The 12330-nt window shown below is 58.0% G+C and overlaps 1 protein-coding gene across 17 annotated transcripts in view; it reads right to left on the bottom strand.

Annotated features, from left to right (window-relative positions):
• The window catches only part of NOL4L (nucleolar protein 4 like), a 180219-nt gene that overhangs the window by 5182 nt on the left and 162707 nt on the right, over positions 1 to 12330 (bottom strand). For all 17 annotated transcript variants that reach the window (XM_053244813.1, XM_053244814.1, XM_053244821.1 and 14 more), the window contains 5 exons: positions 7671 to 7942; positions 6364 to 6549; positions 6067 to 6258; positions 3228 to 3350; positions 1803 to 2004 (listed from right to left, as the gene is read on the bottom strand). In XM_053244813.1, coding sequence (XP_053100788.1) covers positions 1803 to 2004; positions 3228 to 3350; positions 6067 to 6258; positions 6364 to 6549; positions 7671 to 7942 — 975 coding nt within the window. The remainder of the gene's footprint in view (positions 1 to 1802; positions 2005 to 3227; positions 3351 to 6066; positions 6259 to 6363; positions 6550 to 7670; positions 7943 to 12330) is intronic.

Raw genomic sequence — 12330 nt, 5'->3', positions numbered from 1 at the left:
CAGAAAGCAGCAAGCAGGAGGCCAAGCAGTCTTGACTTCTACCAAGGAAGCCAAGAGGGCTGCAGGGGTTCTCCAACTTGGGCCCCCAGATGTTGTTAGACTACAACTCCCATCATCCTTCCCAGCCATAAGGACATAGGAAACATAGGAAGCGGCCATATACTGAGTCAGACCACTGGTCCAGCTAGCTCAGTATTGTCTTCACAGACTGGCAGCGGCTTCTCCAAGGTTGCAGGCAGGAGTCTCTCTCGGCCCTATCTTGGAGATGCTGCCAGGGAGGGAACGTGGGACCTTCTGCATGCAAGCAGGCAGGTGCTCTTTCCAGAGCGGCCCCATCCCCTGAGGATAATATCATAGGAACATACTAAGCTGCCATATACTGAGTCAGACCACTGGTCCAGCTAGCTCAGTATTGTCTTCACAGACTGGCAGCGGCTTCTCCAAGGTTGCAAGCAGGAGTCTCTCTCAGCCCTGTCTTGGAGATGCTGCCAGGGAGGGAACTTGGAACCTTCTTCTGCTCTTCCCAGAGCAACTCCATCCCCTGAGGGGAATCTCTTGCAGGGCTCACACATCAAGTCTCCCATCCATATGCAACCAGGGCGGACCCTGCTTAACTATGGGGACAGGTCCTGCTTGCTACCACAAGACCAGCTCTCCTCTCCTTTGACCTTTGAGACATCTGGGGACCCAAGCTGGAGAACATCTGGAGAACATCTGGAGAACCCCTGCCATTCACAACCTTGGCCACAATTGCTAAGCAGAACGCCTGTGTTCAGTGGCAGTGCCCTTCTAAATCTGGAAGGCCAAACAAGAGGGCAGTTGCCTTTGGTCCCTGCTCGCGGGCTGGACACAGGACGCTTGACGAGAAGGCCCTTTGGTCTGATCCAGCCAGACGTTTCTTCTGTCCTTAAGAGCCAGATGCAGCAACAGCAAAAGCCACAAGGAAGCCTGGGAAGCCCAAGGCCCCTTGGCCAGGATGTCCCCTGCAGGAGGAGGAGGGAGGCTTCCCATCCAGAGCACCGGAGGGCCTGCAGTCTGCAGGGAGGGAAATGGATCACCCTCTTCTCCTCCTCCGACTTGAGGGGATTAGGCGACAGTGGCTGGAGCCCAGGGTGGGGTCTTGCTTCAGGGTTAAGAGGCATTAGGCAGGGATGAGAAGCGTTAATCTCAGAGAGGCATCTTTCAGGACTATGGAAATCACACCCTTCCAGTGAGGGCAAGCCAGGAGGCAGCCAGGGCTGCCTAGAGCAACTTGCCTCAGCCAGACGTTGGCAAACATGGGCCTTGCATTTGGGGAGGGGGGGCAGAGTGGGGTAGACTCAAACTACTAAGGATCCTCCTCCATTCTCAGGGCCTGTGGGGAAAGAAGCCCTTTGGCCACTTCCACCACTGGAGACACGGATTTGGGATTCTGCACATGTGCCCGGCCATATGCAGCAGGTGTGGGAAGTGAAAGAGGCATAACATCCAAAACTCAAGTCACAGAAACCTGTGCTCTGAAGGACAGGAGCACAGAACACCAAGGAGGGACTGAGGGGTAGCAAGCTGGACCCACAACTCGCCTTTACAAATCTAAGGGCACTTTCCTAACTCAGTGTTGCTTCTGATACATCTTCCAGATCTGGCCTTTGGAGCTTGGGCCTTTTGCCTAGACTTGCCGCTGAAAGGCAACACCTGCGCAGAGCTAAAAGACGGGCAGGTGAAGTCAGGGACCGGAGTAACGCCCCGCCCCGCCCCACCCCCCACCCATGAATGCACACATGCTCAGCTGCACCCTGTCATGCGGCCAGCCCTCCTCTCACCATTACTGTGATTCCCTGTCTGGAGTGAAGAAGCCGATTGCAGGCTGCCTCCCAGGCTCCCGTAGCTCCGGTAACTATAGTTCAGGCTCCCGTTGATGTAGACAGGATCTTGGGAGAAGGAGGAGGCTGGCAGTGAGTAGGAGGAATGTGTGATGGCGGCGGAGTCTCGGGAGTGCTGCTTGTCCAGGGCAACTGGCTCGTCCTACAGTGAGGGGGGAAAGGGTGGTGCTGTCAGGCCCTTCTGTACTCGCTGGTCTGGCTAGGAGGCCAAATTCCTCAGGAGAAAGAACCCTCGGGGGCAGACCCACACCACCACCACCAACACCTTCGTTTCCACCAGATTACTGCCCTCCCTCTTCCATGCTGACATTCAGAATCATTAAGGACAAAGTATCTAGATGTGAAACTGGAACGTCAACCAATCCAATAATTTTAATTTGTCCTCTGCTGTGCAGATTTTCTAAACAGAAAAAATGTCCTAAAATATTTTAAATAAAAGCAAAAGTGAAATAAAAAAATAAACCACAAAATCAGGTGCAGCAGTGTAAAATAGCACTAGAAACAGCAGTTCAAACAGCACTGAAGTGATTGTTCCTAAAAGGCCTGGGAGAGGGAGTTAAAAACTGCTTGCCTGGAGGACGGTTAAAATGGGCGGCCGGTGAGTCTCCTCCCGAAGGAGAGACGGCTGAAGGCGGGCTCTCCTTGCCTGCCACCTGCTTCACCCGGAGGGTACCTGTGGGAGGCCTCCAAAGATGATCTCAGCGCACGGGTAGGGACACGTGGCAACACCTGCCGGTTTACCTTTCACCTGTTTTGATGTATCTATTACATCTTAATGAATCCACATGCTACTAAAATCTAAGAAGAGGCTTCTTTCTGAAATACTGAAAAATGTGTGAGATTGCCCAATTGCAATATGCAAAAGCTATCCGCTCACTTTCAGGAAAAAAGGCCATCTTTTAAATGTGTTCATTTGCTAGGACACTTTAGTCACATACAAATGAACCAGAACAGCCTCAGAAGGTAAGACACGAGCACCCAAAATTTGCAACCCCACATCAACCAACTAAAGCTTGGGTTTAGTAATCCTGCAGCCCTGGAAGAAGCTCTGTGTGTGCGAAGAGGGGTGGTGGGGATGGAATCCAGCGCTCAGCAAAGCCCGGTTCCTGACCTGGACCAACTTCCAAAGGCAAGAACCATGAAAAGCGGGAGCCAAACAAGAGGAGTTGCACTCAGCCCTACCCTCTGGATCCCCAGATTTCAAGCACTTCCAAAATGAAATAATAACATAAAATAAAATAAAATGCCCAAGAGAAAAGATAGCAGGCCGAGTAGGCACATCATGGGAATCAACGGCTCCATTGTACCACCTGTAGGACACTTTACTCTGCACAAACACAAATGAATGTTCTGCGAGGCCCGTACCTGTGACGTCTGGTAGATTTCCAGTCGCATTCTCTTGGCTGCTTTCCGTGTCTCACTCTCACAGGCAGCTGCGAGGATGTTCTCGGCCATGGCTGAGGTGAGGTGGGGTGGGGTGGGCCTGGTCTAGAGAAACACAGCAAGAAATGTCAGCATTTGTTAAACAAGGGAACAGTGGATGAGTGGAGGGAGAGCAGAGGAAAGAGAGACAGCAGAAAGACACTGAGCTTCTGCTAACGCAAAGTGTTGGGAGGGAGGAAACAAGTTGCTGACCTGTAACTGAAGGCCTTTGAGTGGTCACCTGTACATTCGCATGCATGGGGCCATTACCTGCACAGAGCAACTCTCAAGCAATCCTAGAGCTCTAGCCAATTGTTTGGTGACAGCAAGACCCTCCTCTCCCAAAGGTGTAGCTGCTGCACAAGCCTTGTAGGATGTGGCCTGCAGCCCTGCTCAGTTCCTTCTAACTGCTGACAGGTAAGAAAGAATGAAGACACTAGCAGAGGGGAAGGCTGGGTGATCACTCAGAGAACTGCAGTCACAGCGGGACAGCAACTCTGCTGCTGCTGCTGCTGCTGCTTCTTTGTGGTCTCTGTGCAGCCACAGGAATGGGACAGCAGCAAGCCTCACATCTGCTCTGGACCTGTGATTTTCCAGAAGACTCTGGAGAAGCAGAGACTAGTGTTTCCACAAAAATAGTAACTGGCCATACAAGTCTCATAATTTGAAATGCAGGTGGACAGAGCTGCCAGGGCATGAGCTTCACACCTGAAGGAGTCAAGCACCCTCCCTTCTTTACCTGTCAGGGCAGGGTGGAGAGCACTCTTTCCAGGGAAGCAGCCACCAACATCGAATCCGGGAAGGGACACGTAAAGGGGGAAATGCAGTCCGCAGGTTGGCCCTTGTGCACATTTGCGATGGTCTCAGAAGTGGGAGGGGTTGGCTCCCCGCTGCCCCAAAGCCTCGACTGTTTCAGGCCGTACAGAGAGCACGGCGAGGGTGACTGGGATGATAAAGCAGCCACGGATGCTGCAGCATGTCTGTGAAGCCGGGCCGGAAGCCGGCAACCTGGGCAGAGCAGGGGCTATGGACTGAGCAGGGAGACACTGGTGAAGCCACACACAGGTGGGCTGCAAGGCTTGCCCTGGGCGCCAAGAGCCAAGGGGCTGTTCCAAAGCGCCAGAGGCAGTTCAGAGGACCTTGGGCTCCTAAGGGAGCGGGACTGGTGACTCCATTCCTCCCAGTCAGACTCCCATTCAGGCCAGGGAGAGCGAGGGTCATGGCACAGTGAGTCATGGCAACAGGAATAATGAAAAGTGGGCCTAGAAGATGGCCACGGAGCACCAGCTCTGTCTGGAGGGAGACATCTCCTCAAGTGGAGAGAAGCATCTCTACGAGGCAAATCATGTGGCCTGGCTGAGTGAAACCCAGGCAGAGATACAGGAGTCAACCCTGTGAGGCGGGGAACACACTGCTCGGAAGAGTGTGCTCACACCACCAAGCCTCTACTGAGGCGCGCATTGCACACACCGTGGAAGCTGCTAAGTCATCCGTCTAAAGTTTTCTTGATCTTTTCTTCTTAATAGCAAGAAAAACACCGATAGAGGACTGGAGAAGAAAGTGAGAAAACCGGAGGTGTCTGTCTGTGTGCGTGTTTGTTTTTCCCAGCTAAAGCTATGAGGGTGAGGTTTCCCTCAGGAGGCTCTTTGCAGGAGCAGCACCAGGCCCAGCAGTTTGAGGAGGGCTGAGCACGAGCAGCCAGCCACGCCTCAAGGGGCGCACACGCACGCACACACACACACACCCCTCTCTCCCTCTGACAGGGGAAGAGGGTGAGGCAGGCGCCCAAACTGCCCTGGCTGGAGCACTAGGCTCTTTTTGATAACTGCTTTGCACCAGCTTAGATCCCACTGATGTGGGTGCCGAGACCACAAAGAAGAACCGCCCGCCCAGGAGTGGAACCTTGGCAGGCTTACGAGGAGGGCCGAGGCGCCAATGGCGTGAAGGAAACCATTCATCCCTGCCAGAGGGTGGGGTGGTTTGCACAGCAGGATCAGTGAGGAAGGCCATGGAGAGTCTCTTTACGCCCAGCAGACAGAGAATTGGATTTGGATCCCTGAGAGGCCAGGGCTAGATTTCCACCCCCGCCCTGCAGTCTGTGGCTCCTGCTCTCCAGCCCGCCAAAGCATGGTTCTGAGGACTGGGATGGAGATTGGCATGTGCGCTCCCCCTCTCCCCTGACATGCCCAGCTGGACGGTACACTCTCGAGGGTTACGTTCTTATGGATGACTTCATGGAGGAGAGGTCTATCAATGGCTACTAGTCGGAGGGCTGTGGGCCACCTCCAGCCTCAAAGGTGGGATGCCTCTTGAGTACCAGTTGCAGGGAAGTAATGGCAGGAGAGAGGGCACGCCCTCAACTCCTGCCTGTGGCTTCCAGCAGCATCTGGTGGGCCACTGTGCGAAACAGGATGCTGGACTAGATGGGCCTCCTTGGGCCTGATCCAGCAGCAAGGTTGTTCTTATGTTCTTATGAGGGTGCCATGATGCCCCCACCAGGGGGCTGAGTCGTCCCTTCAAGCTGAGGACTGCAGGCCAGGCTTGAGGGATTGCTCAACCCAGAGTTTGCCGCGCTGTCCAGCCTAGAGCAAGCGGCAGTTCAAAGTGTGGGAAGGCAGGAGTGTGCGAGCACGGACAGAGGGGAGGAAAATGACCCCTGGATGCGGCCACTGCGTGGGCAGGGTAGGTGCCGGGAGAAGGCTCCCAGCTATGCTGGAGGGAGGAGGTGGGAGGAGAGGGCCAGGGCCAGGAGACCAGCAGCGCAGCGGCAGGGGAAACCCACCATCTCCATGCCGTTCTTCTTCATGCGGCGGCAGGACTTGAGGTAAGTGCGGATGCGTTTGCGAGCCCGTTCCTGGAACTCAGGGAACTGCCTGCTACAGGACTCAATGATGGCCTGGATCTTCTCTTTGGGCTGTTTGGAGATGGGAACCATGCGGTCCAGGTTCTCATCCACAAATAGGCGAACAAACATCTGCAGAAATAAGAAAGAACGAATAAGGGGAAGGGATGCCAATGAAGTCACCCTCCCACCCCAGAGAGGCTCCCCAAGCCCACCCGACAGGCTTGGCACGCATACATTGAAGGCCTTGAGCCGCTCTGGGTCCATCCCTTCCGAGTCGTTCATCTTGTCATTGTCCTCGTGGTCATCGTGGTCGTCGTCGTCGTCATCAGCAGCAGGGGCTCTGCCGACCGTCAGGTCTTCAGGACAGCCGCTGACCTCGGTCTTGACAGAGTCGTAACTGCCTGAGCTGTACGGAGGGGACTGAGGGAGGAGATGGGGAGTCAGCCCTCTGCACCGTCCCCCCACCTGAGCAGAGCTCCCTTCGCCAGCCTTGCTGCTGGTGCCCTGGAGAGAGCGCTCCTCATCATTCCTCCCTCCCCACCCATGCTGTCAGTCCTCAGCAGAGACGTTCGACCAGCTGAGGAGAAGAGGCACCCCCTTCTGGAGCCTCCCAGGGCCTTTGGCCATGTGCACACTACAAAGAGACGAAGAGATCCTGCCCGAGAGCTGCAAGGGCATTCCTGGCAAGAGCAGTCGGCCTCGGAATGCCAGCTGCGGAGAAGCAACCGGGGGAAAGGGCGATGGCCTCCCTGCCCTGATTCTGGGCTGCTTCCCAGAGGCATCCCTGACCACTGTGGGAAGCAGGATGCTGCACTAGAGGGACTCTTGGCTGGGCTCTCCTGCAGAGATGGGGCAGCAAGAGAGGGGTCCCTTGGAGAAGCTCTCTTGGGCACCAGCGGACCATTCCTGCCATGCTTGAGGGTGGACTGGAAGCCACTGTGGGCAGCCCCATCCCACTCCTGTCTCTCCGAAGAAGCCCCTGGATTCCTGCCTGCACCCTCTCCCCATCAGCCTCCCTCACTAGCACTGGAAGACCCACATCCAACCCATGTGCTCTCTTGTGCTTGCACCACAGAATAAAGGCCCACGTGGGGGCGTCTCTCTGTTTTAGTGCCACTGTCAGGCACAGGCCAATGCCCACCATCTTCCTGAGGGCCTACAGCCACCCACCTAACTGACCCTTTTGAGGCAGCAACTGTGGACAAGTCTGTCATCCAACTTGTGCCACCGCTTGCTGTCCGTCCACAACAGGGGGCACCCCCCAGAGACCATTTGCTGCAGGAGAGCCAAAGGCCGTGCGAATTCCGCTCCCCTTCCTGGTCTCCAAGCCAATGGGCAGGGCGGGATGGGCAGGGCATGTCCTGGGGTTGGGGGCTCACAGGGCATCTCCTCCTCCTCCTCCTCCCTCTCTGCACTGTCCCCCTGGCCTTGGGCTCCCCCCAGCCTCTCCCCTCGCTCAGCCCCCGCCCCTGGGCACTTGGCACAGGGGCCCGGCTACAGCCCCCTCCCTCCCGGCCGCAGCTCCCCCTCCGCAGACACACCTCCGCTGTGCTTTTGGCTGCGTACTTCGCCCGGCTCCGCAGGCCGTCAGCGCTGCAGCCGTCCGACTGGTAGGCGGGGGCGACGTGGGCAGGGGCCAGCTTGTCACACAGGTTGATGGGCTGGTCCTCCGACGAGGCACTGAAGTCCATGGGGGCAGGGGCTCCATTCCCGTTCATCTCCGGGTAGGCAGCATCCCCCTGAGTGCTGCTGGAAGTGGACGGGTTCAGGGTGGAGGAGCCGTTCCCGCTGCAGCTCTCCGAGGAGGAGTCGTCTGCAAAAAGGAATCCTGGTCACCCCAAAGCACACCCAGCAGAAGCTCCACGCGGCCGAAGACCGGGCCGTGCTCCATTCTGCGGCCCTGAGAGGAAACGCACAGCCAAAGCCGGCCAGCCCTGCCGGAAGCAGGTGTCCGCGGAGGGCTTAGAGTGGACGACAACCAGGGCAGACGGAAGAAGGCGCGGAAGAAGTGCAGCCGCTCGGGGCCAAAGCAGACAGTACTTTAGGCACAGACCTGACTGCTAGCAGCCCATCCCGACGAGCCGGATGGGGGGAGGCTGGGAGAGGAGGCAGTCTGAGCCACTTCTCACTCTCCCACCCTTGCCTGAGAGCTGGGCTGCCTGCAGGCTGGCCATTCATCAGGTACAGCTGCGTGGTTAACCACACAGCTCTTCCTAACTAATGGCCGGCCTGCAGGCAGCCCAACTCACAAGCAAGGGGGGGCGAGAGAGAGCAACCCGCGCGGCTGGGAAGCAGAGGCAGCTGCACCTCCTGTGGGGACAAGCCCCTCCAGTCACCCCTCGCCCACGGCAGTTTCCCCAACAGCGGCTCTGAATATCCGCGACTGGGGAATTGTGGCCAGTCCTGCCAACCGCGACCCAAGTATCCGCGATTTGGCGAGATTATTCTTCGCGATTGGGGGTTTTCCCACAACTTTGGGGGCTCCAGAGGTTCAAATCCACTTATTCCTCTTGCTGACCCTGCCAACCCCTCACAATTTAAAGTGATTTTGAGTGTTTGGGGGGTGGGTGGGTTCAAAAGTGCCTTTGAGCAATTGAGGGGGGGGTTTCAAAATTTTCCAGAGGTTCAATTTGCTCACTCCTCTTGCTTATTCTTGGTGATTTTAAGGTACTCCAGGTGATTTTTGGCAAATCATCTTTATTTTCTTATTTTTCCATCTTTTGGTGACTGCCATTCCCCGAACCGCCTGATTCTCACTTATTTCACTTGCTGGCCAACTGGGAATTTGCCAAAGGCAAGGTTTTGCCAGAACGGATCCCCTCGTGGTTGGCAAGGGGCGACTGGACTGGACTTGGCCATGGCAGGGTGAAGGCCCCTCCTCCTCACTATGGTCCTCCTCTGCAGGCAAGGAGGATCAATCTAGCTGCGATTTAAGGTGGTGGTTGTTTTTTAAACTGGCCATTTGCAAAGCATGTGCCTAAAGCAGGCCTACACAACATAAGGCCCGGGGGACAGATTTGGCCCACAGGGACTAGTCCTGCGCATGTTTTCTCAGAATTATGTTCCATGGTGTACCCAGTGAGCTTTACTCCCATGCAAGCATGCCTAGGATTGCAGCCTGAAAGCAATGACAATTTAGGGAGAGGAGAGGAGTTGGCATTTATTTTGGGCTGGCTTGCACTCCACGGGCCCCACTGATTGAGCAGATACAGGACCTATTTTCTGGTCAGTATTCTTGGGTCCACTGACGGGGGAATAGATCCACAAGTAACTAATAATAATGTTAATGTAATGATGTGCTTAAAATTGACCTTGGCCCCTGCATGACAAGTTGTGGATGGTTCTGGCCCACGAGGGCATTTGAGTTGTGCAGCCCTGGCCTAAAGTAATGCCTGGTTGGACCCAGTGAATGTGTGCAACTCCCCGCCAGCGGCTGCTCCACTAAGCCAACCACAAACTCACCCACTGGCAACAAGCCCCTCTCCTCTCGGCATCCAACACCCCACCCCACCCCCCGCCCCGCCCCACCCGAGCTGCAAACTCAGGATGGCAACTCTGGCCTTCCTGACAAGTCCGTTGTAAAGATGACAGACAGCAAACTGTGCACAAGGCTGTGCCACCAATGTGGGGGTCACAGGGGCGGGAGGCTGCCCTCAAGGGCTCCACGCGAGCGCCAACTGGTGGTCCGCTTTCCTGGGTCTGTCACATAGGGGGCCGGGGCACTGTGGCGGAGGAATTCCCCACCGGTTTTCAAGCAAAGATGGGGGGTGGGATTGCATGGGATTATAAGAGAGGACACTTTGGAGGAGAGGCAGACGCCCCCCAGGTAGGGATGTGCACGGAACCGGTTCAGAGGTCCTTTATGGGCCTACAAACTGGTTCAAAGAACTGGTGGTTCTGCTGGTTCAACGGTGGGGGGTGTCTAACCTTAAGAGTGGGGGGGAGGGTGCGCTTACCCCTCCCGCCGCTTTCCCCCTGCTGGCGTCCGCTTTAATCCAAGCCCATTGGTGTGGCAGCGTACCTCCCTGCTGCCCCGTTGCCCAGATGTGACCGGAAGTCTCCGACATGCTGGAAACTTCCGGTCATAGCCGGACAATGGGAGCAACGGGGGGGGGGAGGTAGGTACAGAGGGGGCACTCTCCTCCGCTCTTAAAGCAGCACCCCCTGCTGCCTCCACGCCTCTTCCGTGCACGTCCTTTGGTGGGGGCCCCGCGTATGGCTCCCTGCAGTAGCTGCTCTCCTGGCAAAGACACGGAGGCAGAGGGAGAGAAGACGAGCTGAAGGCAGCACAAGAGGCGTCGCAGTTCAGCCCACTTTTGCATCTGGGAAGCAGGCTTGGCGGGGGGTTGTGTGGCTTCAAGAAACCTGCAAAGCCTGCTTGGCCAGAGACGGAAGCGAGACAAAGGCCATGTGCCCACCCCCCACAGGAAGGGGAACAGTCTTCCAAGCACACGGCGGGCTGTCTCTTCTGCTTCGCAGCCACCGCTGCTTGGTGCCTCTCAGGTCTCACTCTGCTCCTTGCTGGAACTTCTGCTTCTGCCACGGTGGAGGGGCGTCTGAGAGGGCGGCAGAGAGTGGCCCTGGACGAACCTCCTGCCACCAAGGCTTGGCAGGAAGGCCAGGCCCCCAGAGGGTGCGGCTGCCAGGGGAACGCGGGCAGGGGCGGGCAGGGGCGGGCAGGCGGGCCAAGAGGCCAGGAGAGCCACCCACACCTTTAGACGGAACCTCCCTTGCGTGGTCCTGGGCCGGGCGCTCGGCTCCTGGTCTGCAGCAAGCGGCACCCGGCCAGGGCCTCCGCGGGCCCTCCCTGGCCTCCAGCTACCTGCAGGGCTTCCTCTCCCAGCCTCTGGAGACACCCCCTCCCCCCTCCCACTGCCAGGCGCTGCTACTCCCCTGGTTCCCATGGTGACCGCCTACATGCTCGGCCTTACCTCCCCACACACTCCCCCGCGCAGACACATGGGTTGCATCCCTGGCATCCATCACACAGAGCAGGTCCTCCCTGCGCGCACAATAGCGCAGGGGCTGGGGGGGTGTGCGTGTGCAGCTGGCGCAGCCTCCTTGCATGCCCCTCCCGCCATGGGGCAGCCCCTCAGCAAGCCTGAGCTGCCTCCCCCTCGCCTGGATCTTGGGGCACCACCCAACCAAGGAGGGCTCTTCCCCGAGGCCCACCTTGGACCCACACCCCACACCTCCTCAAGGCCAGCCGGGGCCTCCCCCCTCTCCTCCTCCCCCCCCCCACGGTCTCAGCCTGTGGCATGCGTGCAGCAGCTGGGAGGCATTCCTGGGCGGCCGCCGAGGAAGAGACCTGCTGCTAGCCCTGCACTCGGGCACCCTGCGCCCGGCTGCTCCAGCAGCCCCAGCCCAAGGCCAGGAAGGAGCCCCTTTTGTGTGCACAGACCACTAGCCCCCCCCCCCCACCACACACACACACACACACACACACACAGAGCGGGAGGAGACGTTTCGACACACACGCCTTCCCGTGGCCCTCCCCCCCCCCTCCTGGCTCCACAGTCAATCCTGGAGTTTCATGAGGTGCTGGGCGGGGAGAGGGGAAAGGGCGAAGGGCGCTTTTGCCGAAAGTGGCTTCCTGTGCAAACTGTGAGCTGGGTGCCAGACAAAGGGCCTGCAGATGGTGCCCCCCTGCTGCCGCCCCCCCCCCACTTCCTGCAGTCTGCTTCCTCGCCCAGGTGGCAGGACAATTGGGGTCAGGCGGCGGCTGGTGGAGAAAGCCTCGTGCCCTTGCCCCCCCCCCGAGGGGAGCGAGGTGGGGGGCGGGCGGGGGGGGGAAGTGCTGCTGCTCCCCCTCCCCACCCCCAGCCGACAGAGGGGCTGCAGAAGGGCTGCCTTGAGGGGCCCTTCCGTCCCCACTCGGAGGGCCGGGCAGGCCAGGAGGCCCAGCTACCGGCAGACGTCCACTCCAGGCTATTCCTGCCTTCTGCCCCAGGGGCCCAATCCTGTGTGGGCCCCCCCATTGCTCTCCAGCTCAGCAACAGCCCCCCCCCACACCTTTGCCCAGCGGGCACATGCAGAGAGCCATGCCTTTGCACTGCACACTGGACAGGCTGGAGGAGCCCCTCTTGTGGATGAGAATCCCCATCTCACCCTCAGCCAGGAGGAGAATCCTCCGTTTCGATACCTGGACGGAGAGTTTGTCTGTTGCATGCATATCCCACTCTCCCTCCCAGGAGCCCAAAG

Source organism: Hemicordylus capensis, chromosome 4 (genome assembly GCF_027244095.1).
Source record: "Hemicordylus capensis ecotype Gifberg chromosome 4, rHemCap1.1.pri, whole genome shotgun sequence".
Classification (NCBI taxonomy): Eukaryota; Metazoa; Chordata; class Lepidosauria; order Squamata; family Cordylidae; genus Hemicordylus; species Hemicordylus capensis.
This window is presented reverse-complemented; position numbering and strand designations above follow the sequence as displayed.